Consider the following 16,915-nt stretch of genomic DNA (forward strand, 5'->3'; position numbering starts at 1 on the left):
GAAATACAATGATATGAAACAAAAGAGTGGAAAACCGGTTTGCGATCACAATTTACGCTACTCCTGAACAGTCTCAGCGTACCAAAGAAAAAGTTTAACAACAGTTTCAAGTTTTAGGATTTATTGGGAACTTCTCTTTACATTTGATATATTAAAAGGGGATAGCGCGAACGCAGTCCCCCACACTAAAAAATTGCGTACCCGAGTTGCCCACATTTGGGGCAATCGCAGGCTTCAGCCTAACCGGAGTGCAATGGAAAGGCCTCGACCTGGGGAGACCGCCTTTTTGATCACGGTGCTCCCTGTACCAGGTAAGTATGCTTGGATATCTGACATTTGTCCATTTGAGTAAATCAGGAGTAACTTTATAAAGAGGTATTCGAACATATTATAGTCAGCCGATACATCAGTTTAAAACATACAATAAAAAAAATCGACTTCGCATCGAGAGCCATTTGCCTCCTTCCACTGATTTCATTGAAACACGTTGGTGTATTAAAGACCGGGACACTTTTTCAGGACGATTTGTTGAAAGGGACCAAATAAAGTAGGATAACTCTGTGGATTAAAAACGTACTATGTACGTTCAGATCGCCATGATGCTTTCACACGGAATATCAATAGTTTACAATTCACTCCTCCGCAATAAATTAAAAAAAATTCAACAAGAACTTTATTGTTTTTCCCTCTTTCGTCGCTTCAATTTCGTAACTGCCTTTCGTTCATACAACACTGTTTGCTTCTGTTTCGTATTCAGTTACCATTTTTACAGTGTACGCGCAAAATTTTAAAATCAAATTTATTCAATTTGGTGCGAGGGAAAAAAATCGACGGCAAAGCAATCATTTGCGTTTGAAATTGATAAAGGAGGGCGACAAAGGTCGCGAGATTATTTCTTGAATCCGTCCATGCTGCACATGCAGTTTCCGCTTTTTCAATATAGCCAGGCAAATAAAATACGGCATCACTTTTCATCAAATGCACGTATTTTCCTCTTATGCAATTTACCCGGTATAGTTGAATTTCATATTATTTCAAATAGAAAAAATAATTTGCCAACCAAAAACTTGTTTTCATCGTAAAGCAAATTGAATAAGCTTTCAAACTTAATTTATAGTTTTTACTTGTAACAAGCGGATTTTTTGTCATGTTACTTAAATGGAGAGGCAAAACTTGAAATTTACGGATGACGAGATAATAATTTAAAACAAAACTTACTGATATGAAGTGTAGAAACCAAGTTGTGTGACTGAGAAATTAATTTGCTTCTTTATATCGTATACTCAAATTGATGAAATACAATGATATGAAACAAAAGAGTGGAAAACCGGTTTGCGATCACAATTTACGCTACTCCTGAACAGTCTCAGCGTACCAAAGAAAAAGTTTAACAACAGTTTCAAGTTTTAGGATTTATTGGGAACTTCTCTTTACATTTGATATATTAACAGGGGATAGCGCGAACGCAGTCCCCCACACTAAAAAATTGCGTACCCGAGTTGCCCACATTTGGGGCAATCGCAGGCTTCAGCCTAACCGGAGTGCAATGGAAAGGCCTCGACCTGGGGAGACCGCCTTTTTGATCACGGTGCTCCCTGTACCAGGTAAGTATGCTTGGATATCTGACATTTGTCCATTTGAGTAAATCAGGAGTAACTTTATAAAGAGGTATTCGAACATATTATAGTCAGCCGATACATCAGTTTAAAACATACAATAAAAAAAATCGACTTCGCATCGAGAGCCATTTGCCTCCTTCCACTGATTTCATTGAAACACGTTGGTGTATTAAAGACCGGGACACTTTTTCAGGACGATTTGTTGAAAGGGACCAAATAAAGTAGGATAACTCTGTGGATTAAAAACGTACTATGTACGTTCAGATCGCCATGATGCTTTCACACGGAATATCAATAGTTTACAATTCACTCCTCCGCAATAAATTAAAAAAAATTCAACAAGAACTTTATTGTTTTTCCCTCTTTCGTCGCTTCAATTTCGTAACTGCCTTTCGTTCATACAACACTGTTTGCTTCTGTTTCGTATTCAGTTACCATTTTTACAGTGTACGCGCAAAATTTTAAAATCAAATTTATTCAATTTGGTGCGAGGGAAAAAAATCGACGGCAAAGCAATCATTTGCGTTTGAAATTGATAAAGGAGGGCGACAAAGGTCGCGAGATTATTTCTTGAATCCGTCCATGCTGCACATGCAGTTTCCGCTTTTTCAATATAGCCAGGCAAATAAAATACGGCATCACTTTTCATCAAATGCACGTATTTTCCTCTTATGCAATTTACCCGGTATAGTTGAATTTCATATTATTTCAAATAGAAAAAATAATTTGCCAACCAAAAACTTGTTTTCATCGTAAAGCAAATTGAATAAGCTTTCAAACTTAATTTATAGTTTTTACTTGTAACAAGCGGATTTTTTGTCATGTTACTTAAATGGAGAGGCAAAACTTGAAATTTACGGATGACGAGATAATAATTTAAAACAAAACTTACTGATATGAAGTGTAGAAACCAAGTTGTGTGACTGAGAAATTAATTTGCTTCTTTATATCGTATACTCAAATTGATGAAATACAATGATATGAAACAAAAGAGTGGAAAACCGGTTTGCGATCACAATTTACGCTACTCCTGAACAGTCTCAGCGTACCAAAGAAAAAGTTTAACAACAGTTTCAAGTTTTAGGATTTATTGGGAACTTCTCTTTACATTTGATATATTAACAGGGGATAGCGCGAACGCAGTCCCCCACACTAAAAAATTGCGTACCCGAGTTGCCCACATTTGGGGCAATCGCAGGCTTCAGCCTAACCGGAGTGCAATGGAAAGGCCTCGACCTGGGGAGACCGCCTTTTTGATCACGGTGCTCCCTGTACCAGGTAAGTATGCTTGGATATCTGACATTTGTCCATTTGAGTAAATCAGGAGTAACTTTATAAAGAGGTATTCGAACATATTATAGTCAGCCGATACATCAGTTTAAAACATACAATAAAAAAAATCGACTTCGCATCGAGAGCCATTTGCCTCCTTCCACTGATTTCATTGAAACACGTTGGTGTATTAAAGACCGGGACACTTTTTCAGGACGATTTGTTGAAAGGGACCAAATAAAGTAGGATAACTCTGTGGATTAAAAACGTACTATGTACGTTCAGATCGCCATGATGCTTTCACACGGAATATCAATAGTTTACAATTCACTCCTCCGCAATAAATTAAAAAAAATTCAACAAGAACTTTATTGTTTTTCCCTCTTTCGTCGCTTCAATTTCGTAACTGCCTTTCGTTCATACAACACTGTTTGCTTCTGTTTCGTATTCAGTTACCATTTTTACAGTGTACGCGCAAAATTTTAAAATCAAATTTATTCAATTTGGTGCGAGGGAAAAAAATCGACGGCAAAGCAATCATTTGCGTTTGAAATTGATAAAGGAGGGCGACAAAGGTCGCGAGATTATTTCTTGAATCCGTCCATGCTGCACATGCAGTTTCCGCTTTTTCAATATAGCCAGGCAAATAAAATACGGCATCACTTTTCATCAAATGCACGTATTTTCCTCTTATGCAATTTACCCGGTATAGTTGAATTTCATATTATTTCAAATAGAAAAAATAATTTGCCAACCAAAAACTTGTTTTCATCGTAAAGCAAATTGAATAAGCTTTCAAACTTAATTTATAGTTTTTACTTGTAACAAGCGGATTTTTTGTCATGTTACTTAAATGGAGAGGCAAAACTTGAAATTTACGGATGACGAGATAATAATTTAAAACAAAACTTACTGATATGAAGTGTAGAAACCAAGTTGTGTGACTGAGAAATTAATTTGCTTCTTTATATCGTATACTCAAATTGATGAAATACAATGATATGAAACAAAAGAGTGGAAAACCGGTTTGCGATCACAATTTACGCTACTCCTGAACAGTCTCAGCGTACCAAAGAAAAAGTTTAACAACAGTTTCAAGTTTTAGGATTTATTGGGAACTTCTCTTTACATTTGATATATTAACAGGGGATAGCGCGAACGCAGTCCCCCACACTAAAAAATTGCGTACCCGAGTTGCCCACATTTGGGGCAATCGCAGGCTTCAGCCTAACCGGAGTGCAATGGAAAGGCCTCGACCTGGGGAGACCGCCTTTTTGATCACGGTGCTCCCTGTACCAGGTAAGTATGCTTGGATATCTGACATTTGTCCATTTGAGTAAATCAGGAGTAACTTTATAAAGAGGTATTCGAACATATTATAGTCAGCCGATACATCAGTTTAAAACATACAATAAAAAAAATCGACTTCGCATCGAGAGCCATTTGCCTCCTTCCACTGATTTCATTGAAACACGTTGGTGTATTAAAGACCGGGACACTTTTTCAGGACGATTTGTTGAAAGGGACCAAATAAAGTAGGATAACTCTGTGGATTAAAAACGTACTATGTACGTTCAGATCGCCATGATGCTTTCACACGGAATATCAATAGTTTACAATTCACTCCTCCGCAATAAATTAAAAAAAATTCAACAAGAACTTTATTGTTTTTCCCTCTTTCGTCGCTTCAATTTCGTAACTGCCTTTCGTTCATACAACACTGTTTGCTTCTGTTTCGTATTCAGTTACCATTTTTACAGTGTACGCGCAAAATTTTAAAATCAAATTTATTCAATTTGGTGCGAGGGAAAAAAATCGACGGCAAAGCAATCATTTGCGTTTGAAATTGATAAAGGAGGGCGACAAAGGTCGCGAGATTATTTCTTGAATCCGTCCATGCTGCACATGCAGTTTCCGCTTTTTCAATATAGCCAGGCAAATAAAATACGGCATCACTTTTCATCAAATGCACGTATTTTCCTCTTATGCAATTTACCCGGTATAGTTGAATTTCATATTATTTCAAATAGAAAAAATAATTTGCCAACCAAAAACTTGTTTTCATCGTAAAGCAAATTGAATAAGCTTTCAAACTTAATTTATAGTTTTTACTTGTAACAAGCGGATTTTTTGTCATGTTACTTAAATGGAGAGGCAAAACTTGAAATTTACGGATGACGAGATAATAATTTAAAACAAAACTTACTGATATGAAGTGTAGAAACCAAGTTGTGTGACTGAGAAATTAATTTGCTTCTTTATATCGTATACTCAAATTGATGAAATACAATGATATGAAACAAAAGAGTGGAAAACCGGTTTGCGATCACAATTTACGCTACTCCTGAACAGTCTCAGCGTACCAAAGAAAAAGTTTAACAACAGTTTCAAGTTTTAGGATTTATTGGGAACTTCTCTTTACATTTGATATATTAACAGGGGATAGCGCGAACGCAGTCCCCCACACTAAAAAATTGCGTACCCGAGTTGCCCACATTTGGGGCAATCGCAGGCTTCAGCCTAACCGGAGTGCAATGGAAAGGCCTCGACCTGGGGAGACCGCCTTTTTGATCACGGTGCTCCCTGTACCAGGTAAGTATGCTTGGATATCTGACATTTGTCCATTTGAGTAAATCAGGAGTAACTTTATAAAGAGGTATTCGAACATATTATAGTCAGCCGATACATCAGTTTAAAACATACAATAAAAAAAATCGACTTCGCATCGAGAGCCATTTGCCTCCTTCCACTGATTTCATTGAAACACGTTGGTGTATTAAAGACCGGGACACTTTTTCAGGACGATTTGTTGAAAGGGACCAAATAAAGTAGGATAACTCTGTGGATTAAAAACGTACTATGTACGTTCAGATCGCCATGATGCTTTCACACGGAATATCAATAGTTTACAATTCACTCCTCCGCAATAAATTAAAAAAAATTCAACAAGAACTTTATTGTTTTTCCCTCTTTCGTCGCTTCAATTTCGTAACTGCCTTTCGTTCATACAACACTGTTTGCTTCTGTTTCGTATTCAGTTACCATTTTTACAGTGTACGCGCAAAATTTTAAAATCAAATTTATTCAATTTGGTGCGAGGGAAAAAAATCGACGGCAAAGCAATCATTTGCGTTTGAAATTGATAAAGGAGGGCGACAAAGGTCGCGAGATTATTTCTTGAATCCGTCCATGCTGCACATGCAGTTTCCGCTTTTTCAATATAGCCAGGCAAATAAAATACGGCATCACTTTTCATCAAATGCACGTATTTTCCTCTTATGCAATTTACCCGGTATAGTTGAATTTCATATTATTTCAAATAGAAAAAATAATTTGCCAACCAAAAACTTGTTTTCATCGTAAAGCAAATTGAATAAGCTTTCAAACTTAATTTATAGTTTTTACTTGTAACAAGCGGATTTTTTGTCATGTTACTTAAATGGAGAGGCAAAACTTGAAATTTACGGATGACGAGATAATAATTTAAAACAAAACTTACTGATATGAAGTGTAGAAACCAAGTTGTGTGACTGAGAAATTAATTTGCTTCTTTATATCGTATACTCAAATTGATGAAATACAATGATATGAAACAAAAGAGTGGAAAACCGGTTTGCGATCACAATTTACGCTACTCCTGAACAGTCTCAGCGTACCAAAGAAAAAGTTTAACAACAGTTTCAAGTTTTAGGATTTATTGGGAACTTCTCTTTACATTTGATATATTAACAGGGGATAGCGCGAACGCAGTCCCCCACACTAAAAAATTGCGTACCCGAGTTGCCCACATTTGGGGCAATCGCAGGCTTCAGCCTAACCGGAGTGCAATGGAAAGGCCTCGACCTGGGGAGACCGCCTTTTTGATCACGGTGCTCCCTGTACCAGGTAAGTATGCTTGGATATCTGACATTTGTCCATTTGAGTAAATCAGGAGTAACTTTATAAAGAGGTATTCGAACATATTATAGTCAGCCGATACATCAGTTTAAAACATACAATAAAAAAAATCGACTTCGCATCGAGAGCCATTTGCCTCCTTCCACTGATTTCATTGAAACACGTTGGTGTATTAAAGACCGGGACACTTTTTCAGGACGATTTGTTGAAAGGGACCAAATAAAGTAGGATAACTCTGTGGATTAAAAACGTACTATGTACGTTCAGATCGCCATGATGCTTTCACACGGAATATCAATAGTTTACAATTCACTCCTCCGCAATAAATTAAAAAAAATTCAACAAGAACTTTATTGTTTTTCCCTCTTTCGTCGCTTCAATTTCGTAACTGCCTTTCGTTCATACAACACTGTTTGCTTCTGTTTCGTATTCAGTTACCATTTTTACAGTGTACGCGCAAAATTTTAAAATCAAATTTATTCAATTTGGTGCGAGGGAAAAAAATCGACGGCAAAGCAATCATTTGCGTTTGAAATTGATAAAGGAGGGCGACAAAGGTCGCGAGATTATTTCTTGAATCCGTCCATGCTGCACATGCAGTTTCCGCTTTTTCAATATAGCCAGGCAAATAAAATACGGCATCACTTTTCATCAAATGCACGTATTTTCCTCTTATGCAATTTACCCGGTATAGTTGAATTTCATATTATTTCAAATAGAAAAAATAATTTGCCAACCAAAAACTTGTTTTCATCGTAAAGCAAATTGAATAAGCTTTCAAACTTAATTTATAGTTTTTACTTGTAACAAGCGGATTTTTTGTCATGTTACTTAAATGGAGAGGCAAAACTTGAAATTTACGGATGACGAGATAATAATTTAAAACAAAACTTACTGATATGAAGTGTAGAAACCAAGTTGTGTGACTGAGAAATTAATTTGCTTCTTTATATCGTATACTCAAATTGATGAAATACAATGATATGAAACAAAAGAGTGGAAAACCGGTTTGCGATCACAATTTACGCTACTCCTGAACAGTCTCAGCGTACCAAAGAAAAAGTTTAACAACAGTTTCAAGTTTTAGGATTTATTGGGAACTTCTCTTTACATTTGATATATTAACAGGGGATAGCGCGAACGCAGTCCCCCACACTAAAAAATTGCGTACCCGAGTTGCCCACATTTGGGGCAATCGCAGGCTTCAGCCTAACCGGAGTGCAATGGAAAGGCCTCGACCTGGGGAGACCGCCTTTTTGATCACGGTGCTCCCTGTACCAGGTAAGTATGCTTGGATATCTGACATTTGTCCATTTGAGTAAATCAGGAGTAACTTTATAAAGAGGTATTCGAACATATTATAGTCAGCCGATACATCAGTTTAAAACATACAATAAAAAAAATCGACTTCGCATCGAGAGCCATTTGCCTCCTTCCACTGATTTCATTGAAACACGTTGGTGTATTAAAGACCGGGACACTTTTTCAGGACGATTTGTTGAAAGGGACCAAATAAAGTAGGATAACTCTGTGGATTAAAAACGTACTATGTACGTTCAGATCGCCATGATGCTTTCACACGGAATATCAATAGTTTACAATTCACTCCTCCGCAATAAATTAAAAAAAATTCAACAAGAACTTTATTGTTTTTCCCTCTTTCGTCGCTTCAATTTCGTAACTGCCTTTCGTTCATACAACACTGTTTGCTTCTGTTTCGTATTCAGTTACCATTTTTACAGTGTACGCGCAAAATTTTAAAATCAAATTTATTCAATTTGGTGCGAGGGAAAAAAATCGACGGCAAAGCAATCATTTGCGTTTGAAATTGATAAAGGAGGGCGACAAAGGTCGCGAGATTATTTCTTGAATCCGTCCATGCTGCACATGCAGTTTCCGCTTTTTCAATATAGCCAGGCAAATAAAATACGGCATCACTTTTCATCAAATGCACGTATTTTCCTCTTATGCAATTTACCCGGTATAGTTGAATTTCATATTATTTCAAATAGAAAAAATAATTTGCCAACCAAAAACTTGTTTTCATCGTAAAGCAAATTGAATAAGCTTTCAAACTTAATTTATAGTTTTTACTTGTAACAAGCGGATTTTTTGTCATGTTACTTAAATGGAGAGGCAAAACTTGAAATTTACGGATGACGAGATAATAATTTAAAACAAAACTTACTGATATGAAGTGTAGAAACCAAGTTGTGTGACTGAGAAATTAATTTGCTTCTTTATATCGTATACTCAAATTGATGAAATACAATGATATGAAACAAAAGAGTGGAAAACCGGTTTGCGATCACAATTTACGCTACTCCTGAACAGTCTCAGCGTACCAAAGAAAAAGTTTAACAACAGTTTCAAGTTTTAGGATTTATTGGGAACTTCTCTTTACATTTGATATATTAACAGGGGATAGCGCGAACGCAGTCCCCCACACTAAAAAATTGCGTACCCGAGTTGCCCACATTTGGGGCAATCGCAGGCTTCAGCCTAACCGGAGTGCAATGGAAAGGCCTCGACCTGGGGAGACCGCCTTTTTGATCACGGTGCTCCCTGTACCAGGTAAGTATGCTTGGATATCTGACATTTGTCCATTTGAGTAAATCAGGAGTAACTTTATAAAGAGGTATTCGAACATATTATAGTCAGCCGATACATCAGTTTAAAACATACAATAAAAAAAATCGACTTCGCATCGAGAGCCATTTGCCTCCTTCCACTGATTTCATTGAAACACGTTGGTGTATTAAAGACCGGGACACTTTTTCAGGACGATTTGTTGAAAGGGACCAAATAAAGTAGGATAACTCTGTGGATTAAAAACGTACTATGTACGTTCAGATCGCCATGATGCTTTCACACGGAATATCAATAGTTTACAATTCACTCCTCCGCAATAAATTAAAAAAAATTCAACAAGAACTTTATTGTTTTTCCCTCTTTCGTCGCTTCAATTTCGTAACTGCCTTTCGTTCATACAACACTGTTTGCTTCTGTTTCGTATTCAGTTACCATTTTTACAGTGTACGCGCAAAATTTTAAAATCAAATTTATTCAATTTGGTGCGAGGGAAAAAAATCGACGGCAAAGCAATCATTTGCGTTTGAAATTGATAAAGGAGGGCGACAAAGGTCGCGAGATTATTTCTTGAATCCGTCCATGCTGCACATGCAGTTTCCGCTTTTTCAATATAGCCAGGCAAATAAAATACGGCATCACTTTTCATCAAATGCACGTATTTTCCTCTTATGCAATTTACCCGGTATAGTTGAATTTCATATTATTTCAAATAGAAAAAATAATTTGCCAACCAAAAACTTGTTTTCATCGTAAAGCAAATTGAATAAGCTTTCAAACTTAATTTATAGTTTTTACTTGTAACAAGCGGATTTTTTGTCATGTTACTTAAATGGAGAGGCAAAACTTGAAATTTACGGATGACGAGATAATAATTTAAAACAAAACTTACTGATATGAAGTGTAGAAACCAAGTTGTGTGACTGAGAAATTAATTTGCTTCTTTATATCGTATACTCAAATTGATGAAATACAATGATATGAAACAAAAGAGTGGAAAACCGGTTTGCGATCACAATTTACGCTACTCCTGAACAGTCTCAGCGTACCAAAGAAAAAGTTTAACAACAGTTTCAAGTTTTAGGATTTATTGGGAACTTCTCTTTACATTTGATATATTAACAGGGGATAGCGCGAACGCAGTCCCCCACACTAAAAAATTGCGTACCCGAGTTGCCCACATTTGGGGCAATCGCAGGCTTCAGCCTAACCGGAGTGCAATGGAAAGGCCTCGACCTGGGGAGACCGCCTTTTTGATCACGGTGCTCCCTGTACCAGGTAAGTATGCTTGGATATCTGACATTTGTCCATTTGAGTAAATCAGGAGTAACTTTATAAAGAGGTATTCGAACATATTATAGTCAGCCGATACATCAGTTTAAAACATACAATAAAAAAAATCGACTTCGCATCGAGAGCCATTTGCCTCCTTCCACTGATTTCATTGAAACACGTTGGTGTATTAAAGACCGGGACACTTTTTCAGGACGATTTGTTGAAAGGGACCAAATAAAGTAGGATAACTCTGTGGATTAAAAACGTACTATGTACGTTCAGATCGCCATGATGCTTTCACACGGAATATCAATAGTTTACAATTCACTCCTCCGCAATAAATTAAAAAAAATTCAACAAGAACTTTATTGTTTTTCCCTCTTTCGTCGCTTCAATTTCGTAACTGCCTTTCGTTCATACAACACTGTTTGCTTCTGTTTCGTATTCAGTTACCATTTTTACAGTGTACGCGCAAAATTTTAAAATCAAATTTATTCAATTTGGTGCGAGGGAAAAAAATCGACGGCAAAGCAATCATTTGCGTTTGAAATTGATAAAGGAGGGCGACAAAGGTCGCGAGATTATTTCTTGAATCCGTCCATGCTGCACATGCAGTTTCCGCTTTTTCAATATAGCCAGGCAAATAAAATACGGCATCACTTTTCATCAAATGCACGTATTTTCCTCTTATGCAATTTACCCGGTATAGTTGAATTTCATATTATTTCAAATAGAAAAAATAATTTGCCAACCAAAAACTTGTTTTCATCGTAAAGCAAATTGAATAAGCTTTCAAACTTAATTTATAGTTTTTACTTGTAACAAGCGGATTTTTTGTCATGTTACTTAAATGGAGAGGCAAAACTTGAAATTTACGGATGACGAGATAATAATTTAAAACAAAACTTACTGATATGAAGTGTAGAAACCAAGTTGTGTGACTGAGAAATTAATTTGCTTCTTTATATCGTATACTCAAATTGATGAAATACAATGATATGAAACAAAAGAGTGGAAAACCGGTTTGCGATCACAATTTACGCTACTCCTGAACAGTCTCAGCGTACCAAAGAAAAAGTTTAACAACAGTTTCAAGTTTTAGGATTTATTGGGAACTTCTCTTTACATTTGATATATTAACAGGGGATAGCGCGAACGCAGTCCCCCACACTAAAAAATTGCGTACCCGAGTTGCCCACATTTGGGGCAATCGCAGGCTTCAGCCTAACCGGAGTGCAATGGAAAGGCCTCGACCTGGGGAGACCTTTTTTTTTTTATATTTCAAACACTTTATTCAGAAAAAATCATATATATTGTTTACAATCAATAGTTAAAATCATATATCACAGATAGTACGATTGTAACTCAATATTAAATAAGTCCCGGAAATTACTGATAATCAAATACTTTTAGATTGAAATCAAATTACTAAAATAAATTTACTTGAAATCTATTTAGAAAACCCCTAAATAATTACTGAAAAACCCCCCTTTTAGATTAAAATACTAATTGTTTTAAATTCCTTTTACAAATCTATATGTAACTTTCCTTTAAATAATTTACCTTTATAGTTAAAACCAGTTTTCGTTAACAGGTTAACTAGTATTATATTTAAATAGAACTATAAATAAATGTCATCCGATAATTTTTACCTATATTGTTTACCTTTAACAAATCAAATACAAAATACATATAAGTGAATACATTTAAACATCAAAATCAATATCGTACACACACAACCCACTAAAGTCCATAATGCATTGTCATGTGTGCTACGACAATAACGTTACCTTTAAATTTTGAACTAAACTGTTTTAAATACTACATGTAATGAATACTTGTCAAGTATAACATTACTTTAAACTTTAAATACAACTATTTAGATTTATGTGAAAAATAATATGGGTCTACTACAATGTCAATATCATCTTGTAAATTGTCTAATAATAACTGTTTATGTTTTTGTCTGTCCGGTTCTTTACCAATTATACCTTCCAATTCTTTATCACTCATTTTGGACGTAGTTAACTGGTTCTTGTCATTTAAACAACCTAACGACGGTTTAACCTTCCCGTCTGACATTTTAACAAAACACAGTTCGTATGTTAACTTTTTAACTTTGTCCATCTTTCTCTTCTTGCCAGAAGTAGAAAGATCCTCCGCTTCTGTGACGATATCGGACCACGACTTCGAGACGGACGGAGATTTCTCGGTTTCCATAGTATCCTCTGTAGACTCCTGGGTATCTGGAGTAGTAACTTGTGAATCTAACGTTTCACTAGTACTATTGTCAATGTTCTGAGTTTCCGAAACCAATACTTTTTGCGAAGGTATTGGTACTGTAGACTTTTTCACGGACGGACAATTCCGACGAATGTGCCCGACTTCCTTACACTTCAAACACTTTGGTGGTCTACCGAAAACAGTAAGTAGACAGTCCTTACCACCAATGACCGCACGGTACGGTATACTGTGAACTTCTTTCTCTGACACTTCTAACGCCACTTTAATGTTCCCATTTGAAAATGACACTCCTTCTGAAGCTTCCGTTTCCCTGACACAACTGATAACTGTTCCAAATTGTTCAAGAAACATTTCAACTGCTATTAACTTAATCCAAACAGGTAACCATAACACTTTTAATTGCACTGTTCTTTTATCAGCACGACTCACTTTAACTTTTGAATCTAACGACGAATAATCCGATGCTATAACTTGTTCAGCAACCTCCTCTGACGTAAAAGTCGAAAACCATGCACCACCAATATCACACCTAAAAATAGCTGTAATATCCTGCGGATCAATCACGGTCTTCAAAGTACGGATAATCCATTTTCGTGGGTTATCAGGTATACCATCCGTAAACACGAACTTGGCACTGCGATTCAATAATTCCAAATCAACTGCTTGCATTTTGACGAGACACTGTACTATTAAACTTTTAACTTACATCAATTTCGCCTTTTTGATCACGGTGCTCCCTGTACCAGGTAAGTATGCTTGGATATCTGACATTTGTCCATTTGAGTAAATCAGGAGTAACTTTATAAAGAGGTATTCGAACATATTATAGTCAGCCGATACATCAGTTTAAAACATACAATAAAAAAAATCGACTTCGCATCGAGAGCCATTTGCCTCCTTCCACTGATTTCATTGAAACACGTTGGTGTATTAAAGACCGGGACACTTTTTCAGGACGATTTGTTGAAAGGGACCAAATAAAGTAGGATAACTCTGTGGATTAAAAACGTACTATGTACGTTCAGATCGCCATGATGCTTTCACACGGAATATCAATAGTTTACAATTCACTCCTCCGCAATAAATTAAAAAAAATTCAACAAGAACTTTATTGTTTTTCCCTCTTTCGTCGCTTCAATTTCGTAACTGCCTTTCGTTCATACAACACTGTTTGCTTCTGTTTCGTATTCAGTTACCATTTTTACAGTGTACGCGCAAAATTTTAAAATCAAATTTATTCAATTTGGTGCGAGGGAAAAAAATCGACGGCAAAGCAATCATTTGCGTTTGAAATTGATAAAGGAGGGCGACAAAGGTCGCGAGATTATTTCTTGAATCCGTCCATGCTGCACATGCAGTTTCCGCTTTTTCAATATAGCCAGGCAAATAAAATACGGCATCACTTTTCATCAAATGCACGTATTTTCCTCTTATGCAATTTACCCGGTATAGTTGAATTTCATATTATTTCAAATAGAAAAAATAATTTGCCAACCAAAAACTTGTTTTCATCGTAAAGCAAATTGAATAAGCTTTCAAACTTAATTTATAGTTTTTACTTGTAACAAGCGGATTTTTTGTCATGTTACTTAAATGGAGAGGCAAAACTTGAAATTTACGGATGACGAGATAATAATTTAAAACAAAACTTACTGATATGAAGTGTAGAAACCAAGTTGTGTGACTGAGAAATTAATTTGCTTCTTTATATCGTATACTCAAATTGATGAAATACAATGATATGAAACAAAAGAGTGGAAAACCGGTTTGCGATCACAATTTACGCTACTCCTGAACAGTCTCAGCGTACCAAAGAAAAAGTTTAACAACAGTTTCAAGTTTTAGGATTTATTGGGAACTTCTCTTTACATTTGATATATTAACAGGGGATAGCGCGAACGCAGTCCCCCACACTAAAAAATTGCGTACCCGAGTTGCCCACATTTGGGGCAATCGCAGGCTTCAGCCTAACCGGAGTGCAATGGAAAGGCCTCGACCTGGGGAGACCGCCTTTTTGATCACGGTGCTCCCTGTACCAGGTAAGTATGCTTGGATATCTGACATTTGTCCATTTGAGTAAATCAGGAGTAACTTTATAAAGAGGTATTCGAACATATTATAGTCAGCCGATACATCAGTTTAAAACATACAATAAAAAAAATCGACTTCGCATCGAGAGCCATTTGCCTCCTTCCACTGATTTCATTGAAACACGTTGGTGTATTAAAGACCGGGACACTTTTTCAGGACGATTTGTTGAAAGGGACCAAATAAAGTAGGATAACTCTGTGGATTAAAAACGTACTATGTACGTTCAGATCGCCATGATGCTTTCACACGGAATATCAATAGTTTACAATTCACTCCTCCGCAATAAATTAAAAAAAATTCAACAAGAACTTTATTGTTTTTCCCTCTTTCGTCGCTTCAATTTCGTAACTGCCTTTCGTTCATACAACACTGTTTGCTTCTGTTTCGTATTCAGTTACCATTTTTACAGTGTACGCGCAAAATTTTAAAATCAAATTTATTCAATTTGGTGCGAGGGAAAAAAATCGACGGCAAAGCAATCATTTGCGTTTGAAATTGATAAAGGAGGGCGACAAAGGTCGCGAGATTATTTCTTGAATCCGTCCATGCTGCACATGCAGTTTCCGCTTTTTCAATATAGCCAGGCAAATAAAATACGGCATCACTTTTCATCAAATGCACGTATTTTCCTCTTATGCAATTTACCCGGTATAGTTGAATTTCATATTATTTCAAATAGAAAAAATAATTTGCCAACCAAAAACTTGTTTTCATCGTAAAGCAAATTGAATAAGCTTTCAAACTTAATTTATAGTTTTTACTTGTAACAAGCGGATTTTTTGTCATGTTACTTAAATGGAGAGGCAAAACTTGAAATTTACGGATGACGAGATAATAATTTAAAACAAAACTTACTGATATGAAGTGTAGAAACCAAGTTGTGTGACTGAGAAATTAATTTGCTTCTTTATATCGTATACTCAAATTGATGAAATACAATGATATGAAACAAAAGAGTGGAAAACCGGTTTGCGATCACAATTTACGCTACTCCTGAACAGTCTCAGCGTACCAAAGAAAAAGTTTAACAACAGTTTCAAGTTTTAGGATTTATTGGGAACTTCTCTTTACATTTGATATATTAACAGGGGATAGCGCGAACGCAGTCCCCCACACTAAAAAATTGCGTACCCGAGTTGCCCACATTTGGGGCAATCGCAGGCTTCAGCCTAACCGGAGTGCAATGGAAAGGCCTCGACCTGGGGAGACCGCCTTTTTGATCACGGTGCTCCCTGTACCAGGTAAGTATGCTTGGATATCTGACATTTGTCCATTTGAGTAAATCAGGAGTAACTTTATAAAGAGGTATTCGAACATATTATAGTCAGCCGATACATCAGTTTAAAACATACAATAAAAAAAATCGACTTCGCATCGAGAGCCATTTGCCTCCTTCCACTGATTTCATTGAAACACGTTGGTGTATTAAAGACCGGGACACTTTTTCAGGACGATTTGTTGAAAGGGACCAAATAAAGTAGGATAACTCTGTGGATTAAAAACGTACTATGTACGTTCAGATCGCCATGATGCTTTCACACGGAATATCAATAGTTTACAATTCACTCCTCCGCAATAAATTAAAAAAAATTCAACAAGAACTTTATTGTTTTTCCCTCTTTCGTCGCTTCAATTTCGTAACTGCCTTTCGTTCATACAACACTGTTTGCTTCTGTTTCGTATTCAGTTACCATTTTTACAGTGTACGCGCAAAATTTTAAAATCAAATTTATTCAATTTGGTGCGAGGGAAAAAAATCGACGGCAAAGCAATCATTTGCGTTTGAAATTGATAAAGGAGGGCGACAAAGGTCGCGAGATTATTTCTTGAATCCGTCCATGCTGCACATGCAGTTTCCGCTTTTTCAATATAGCCAGGCAAATAAAATACGGCATCACTTTTCATCAAATGCACGTATTTTCCTCTTA

The 16,915-nt window shown here is 36.3% G+C and overlaps 1 protein-coding gene, 11 non-coding genes and 1 pseudogene across 12 annotated transcripts; all 13 read right to left on the bottom strand.

Moving 5' to 3' along the window:
• Window positions 1–155: 155 nt before the first annotated feature.
• LOC134698368 (U1 spliceosomal RNA) lies at window positions 156–319 on the bottom strand. Its single transcript, XR_010103330.1, has one exon. It is a non-coding gene; the product is annotated as a U1 spliceosomal RNA (small nuclear RNA).
• Window positions 320–1,448: 1,129 nt separating this feature from the next.
• LOC134698209 (U1 spliceosomal RNA) lies at window positions 1,449–1,612 on the bottom strand. Its single transcript, XR_010103179.1, has one exon. It is a non-coding gene; the product is annotated as a U1 spliceosomal RNA (small nuclear RNA).
• A 1,129-nt stretch (window positions 1,613–2,741) lies between these two features.
• Window positions 2,742–2,905, bottom strand: LOC134698210 (U1 spliceosomal RNA). The gene has a single exon (XR_010103180.1). It is a non-coding gene; the product is annotated as a U1 spliceosomal RNA (small nuclear RNA).
• A 1,129-nt stretch (window positions 2,906–4,034) lies between these two features.
• LOC134698211 (U1 spliceosomal RNA) lies at window positions 4,035–4,198 on the bottom strand. The gene has a single exon (XR_010103181.1). It is a non-coding gene; the product is annotated as a U1 spliceosomal RNA (small nuclear RNA).
• Window positions 4,199–5,327: 1,129 nt separating this feature from the next.
• LOC134698212 (U1 spliceosomal RNA) lies at window positions 5,328–5,491 on the bottom strand. Its single transcript, XR_010103182.1, has one exon. It is a non-coding gene; the product is annotated as a U1 spliceosomal RNA (small nuclear RNA).
• Window positions 5,492–6,620: 1,129 nt separating this feature from the next.
• On the bottom strand, window positions 6,621–6,784 carry LOC134698213 (U1 spliceosomal RNA). The gene has a single exon (XR_010103183.1). It is a non-coding gene; the product is annotated as a U1 spliceosomal RNA (small nuclear RNA).
• Window positions 6,785–7,913: 1,129 nt separating this feature from the next.
• Window positions 7,914–8,077, bottom strand: LOC134698214 (U1 spliceosomal RNA). Its single transcript, XR_010103184.1, has one exon. It is a non-coding gene; the product is annotated as a U1 spliceosomal RNA (small nuclear RNA).
• Window positions 8,078–9,206: 1,129 nt separating this feature from the next.
• LOC134698216 (U1 spliceosomal RNA) lies at window positions 9,207–9,370 on the bottom strand. The gene has a single exon (XR_010103185.1). It is a non-coding gene; the product is annotated as a U1 spliceosomal RNA (small nuclear RNA).
• A 1,129-nt stretch (window positions 9,371–10,499) lies between these two features.
• On the bottom strand, window positions 10,500–10,663 carry LOC134698217 (U1 spliceosomal RNA). The gene has a single exon (XR_010103186.1). It is a non-coding gene; the product is annotated as a U1 spliceosomal RNA (small nuclear RNA).
• Window positions 10,664–11,792: 1,129 nt separating this feature from the next.
• LOC134698475 (U1 spliceosomal RNA) lies at window positions 11,793–11,927 on the bottom strand (annotated as a pseudogene).
• A 198-nt stretch (window positions 11,928–12,125) lies between these two features.
• Window positions 12,126–13,621, bottom strand: LOC134697110 (uncharacterized). Its single transcript, XM_063559155.1, has one exon. It carries the CDS (start codon window positions 13,563–13,565, stop codon window positions 12,528–12,530), a length of 1,038 nt encoding a protein of 345 aa, XP_063415225.1. The 5' UTR covers window positions 13,566–13,621; the 3' UTR covers window positions 12,126–12,527.
• Window positions 13,622–14,779: 1,158 nt separating this feature from the next.
• Window positions 14,780–14,943, bottom strand: LOC134698219 (U1 spliceosomal RNA). The gene has a single exon (XR_010103188.1). It is a non-coding gene; the product is annotated as a U1 spliceosomal RNA (small nuclear RNA).
• A 1,129-nt stretch (window positions 14,944–16,072) lies between these two features.
• Window positions 16,073–16,236, bottom strand: LOC134698220 (U1 spliceosomal RNA). Its single transcript, XR_010103189.1, has one exon. It is a non-coding gene; the product is annotated as a U1 spliceosomal RNA (small nuclear RNA).
• Window positions 16,237–16,915: the final 679 nt, after the last annotated feature.

The sequence above is a fragment of the Mytilus trossulus genome, chromosome 14 (assembly GCF_036588685.1).
Source record: "Mytilus trossulus isolate FHL-02 chromosome 14, PNRI_Mtr1.1.1.hap1, whole genome shotgun sequence".
Lineage (NCBI taxonomy): Eukaryota > Metazoa > Mollusca > Bivalvia > Mytilida > Mytilidae > Mytilus > Mytilus trossulus.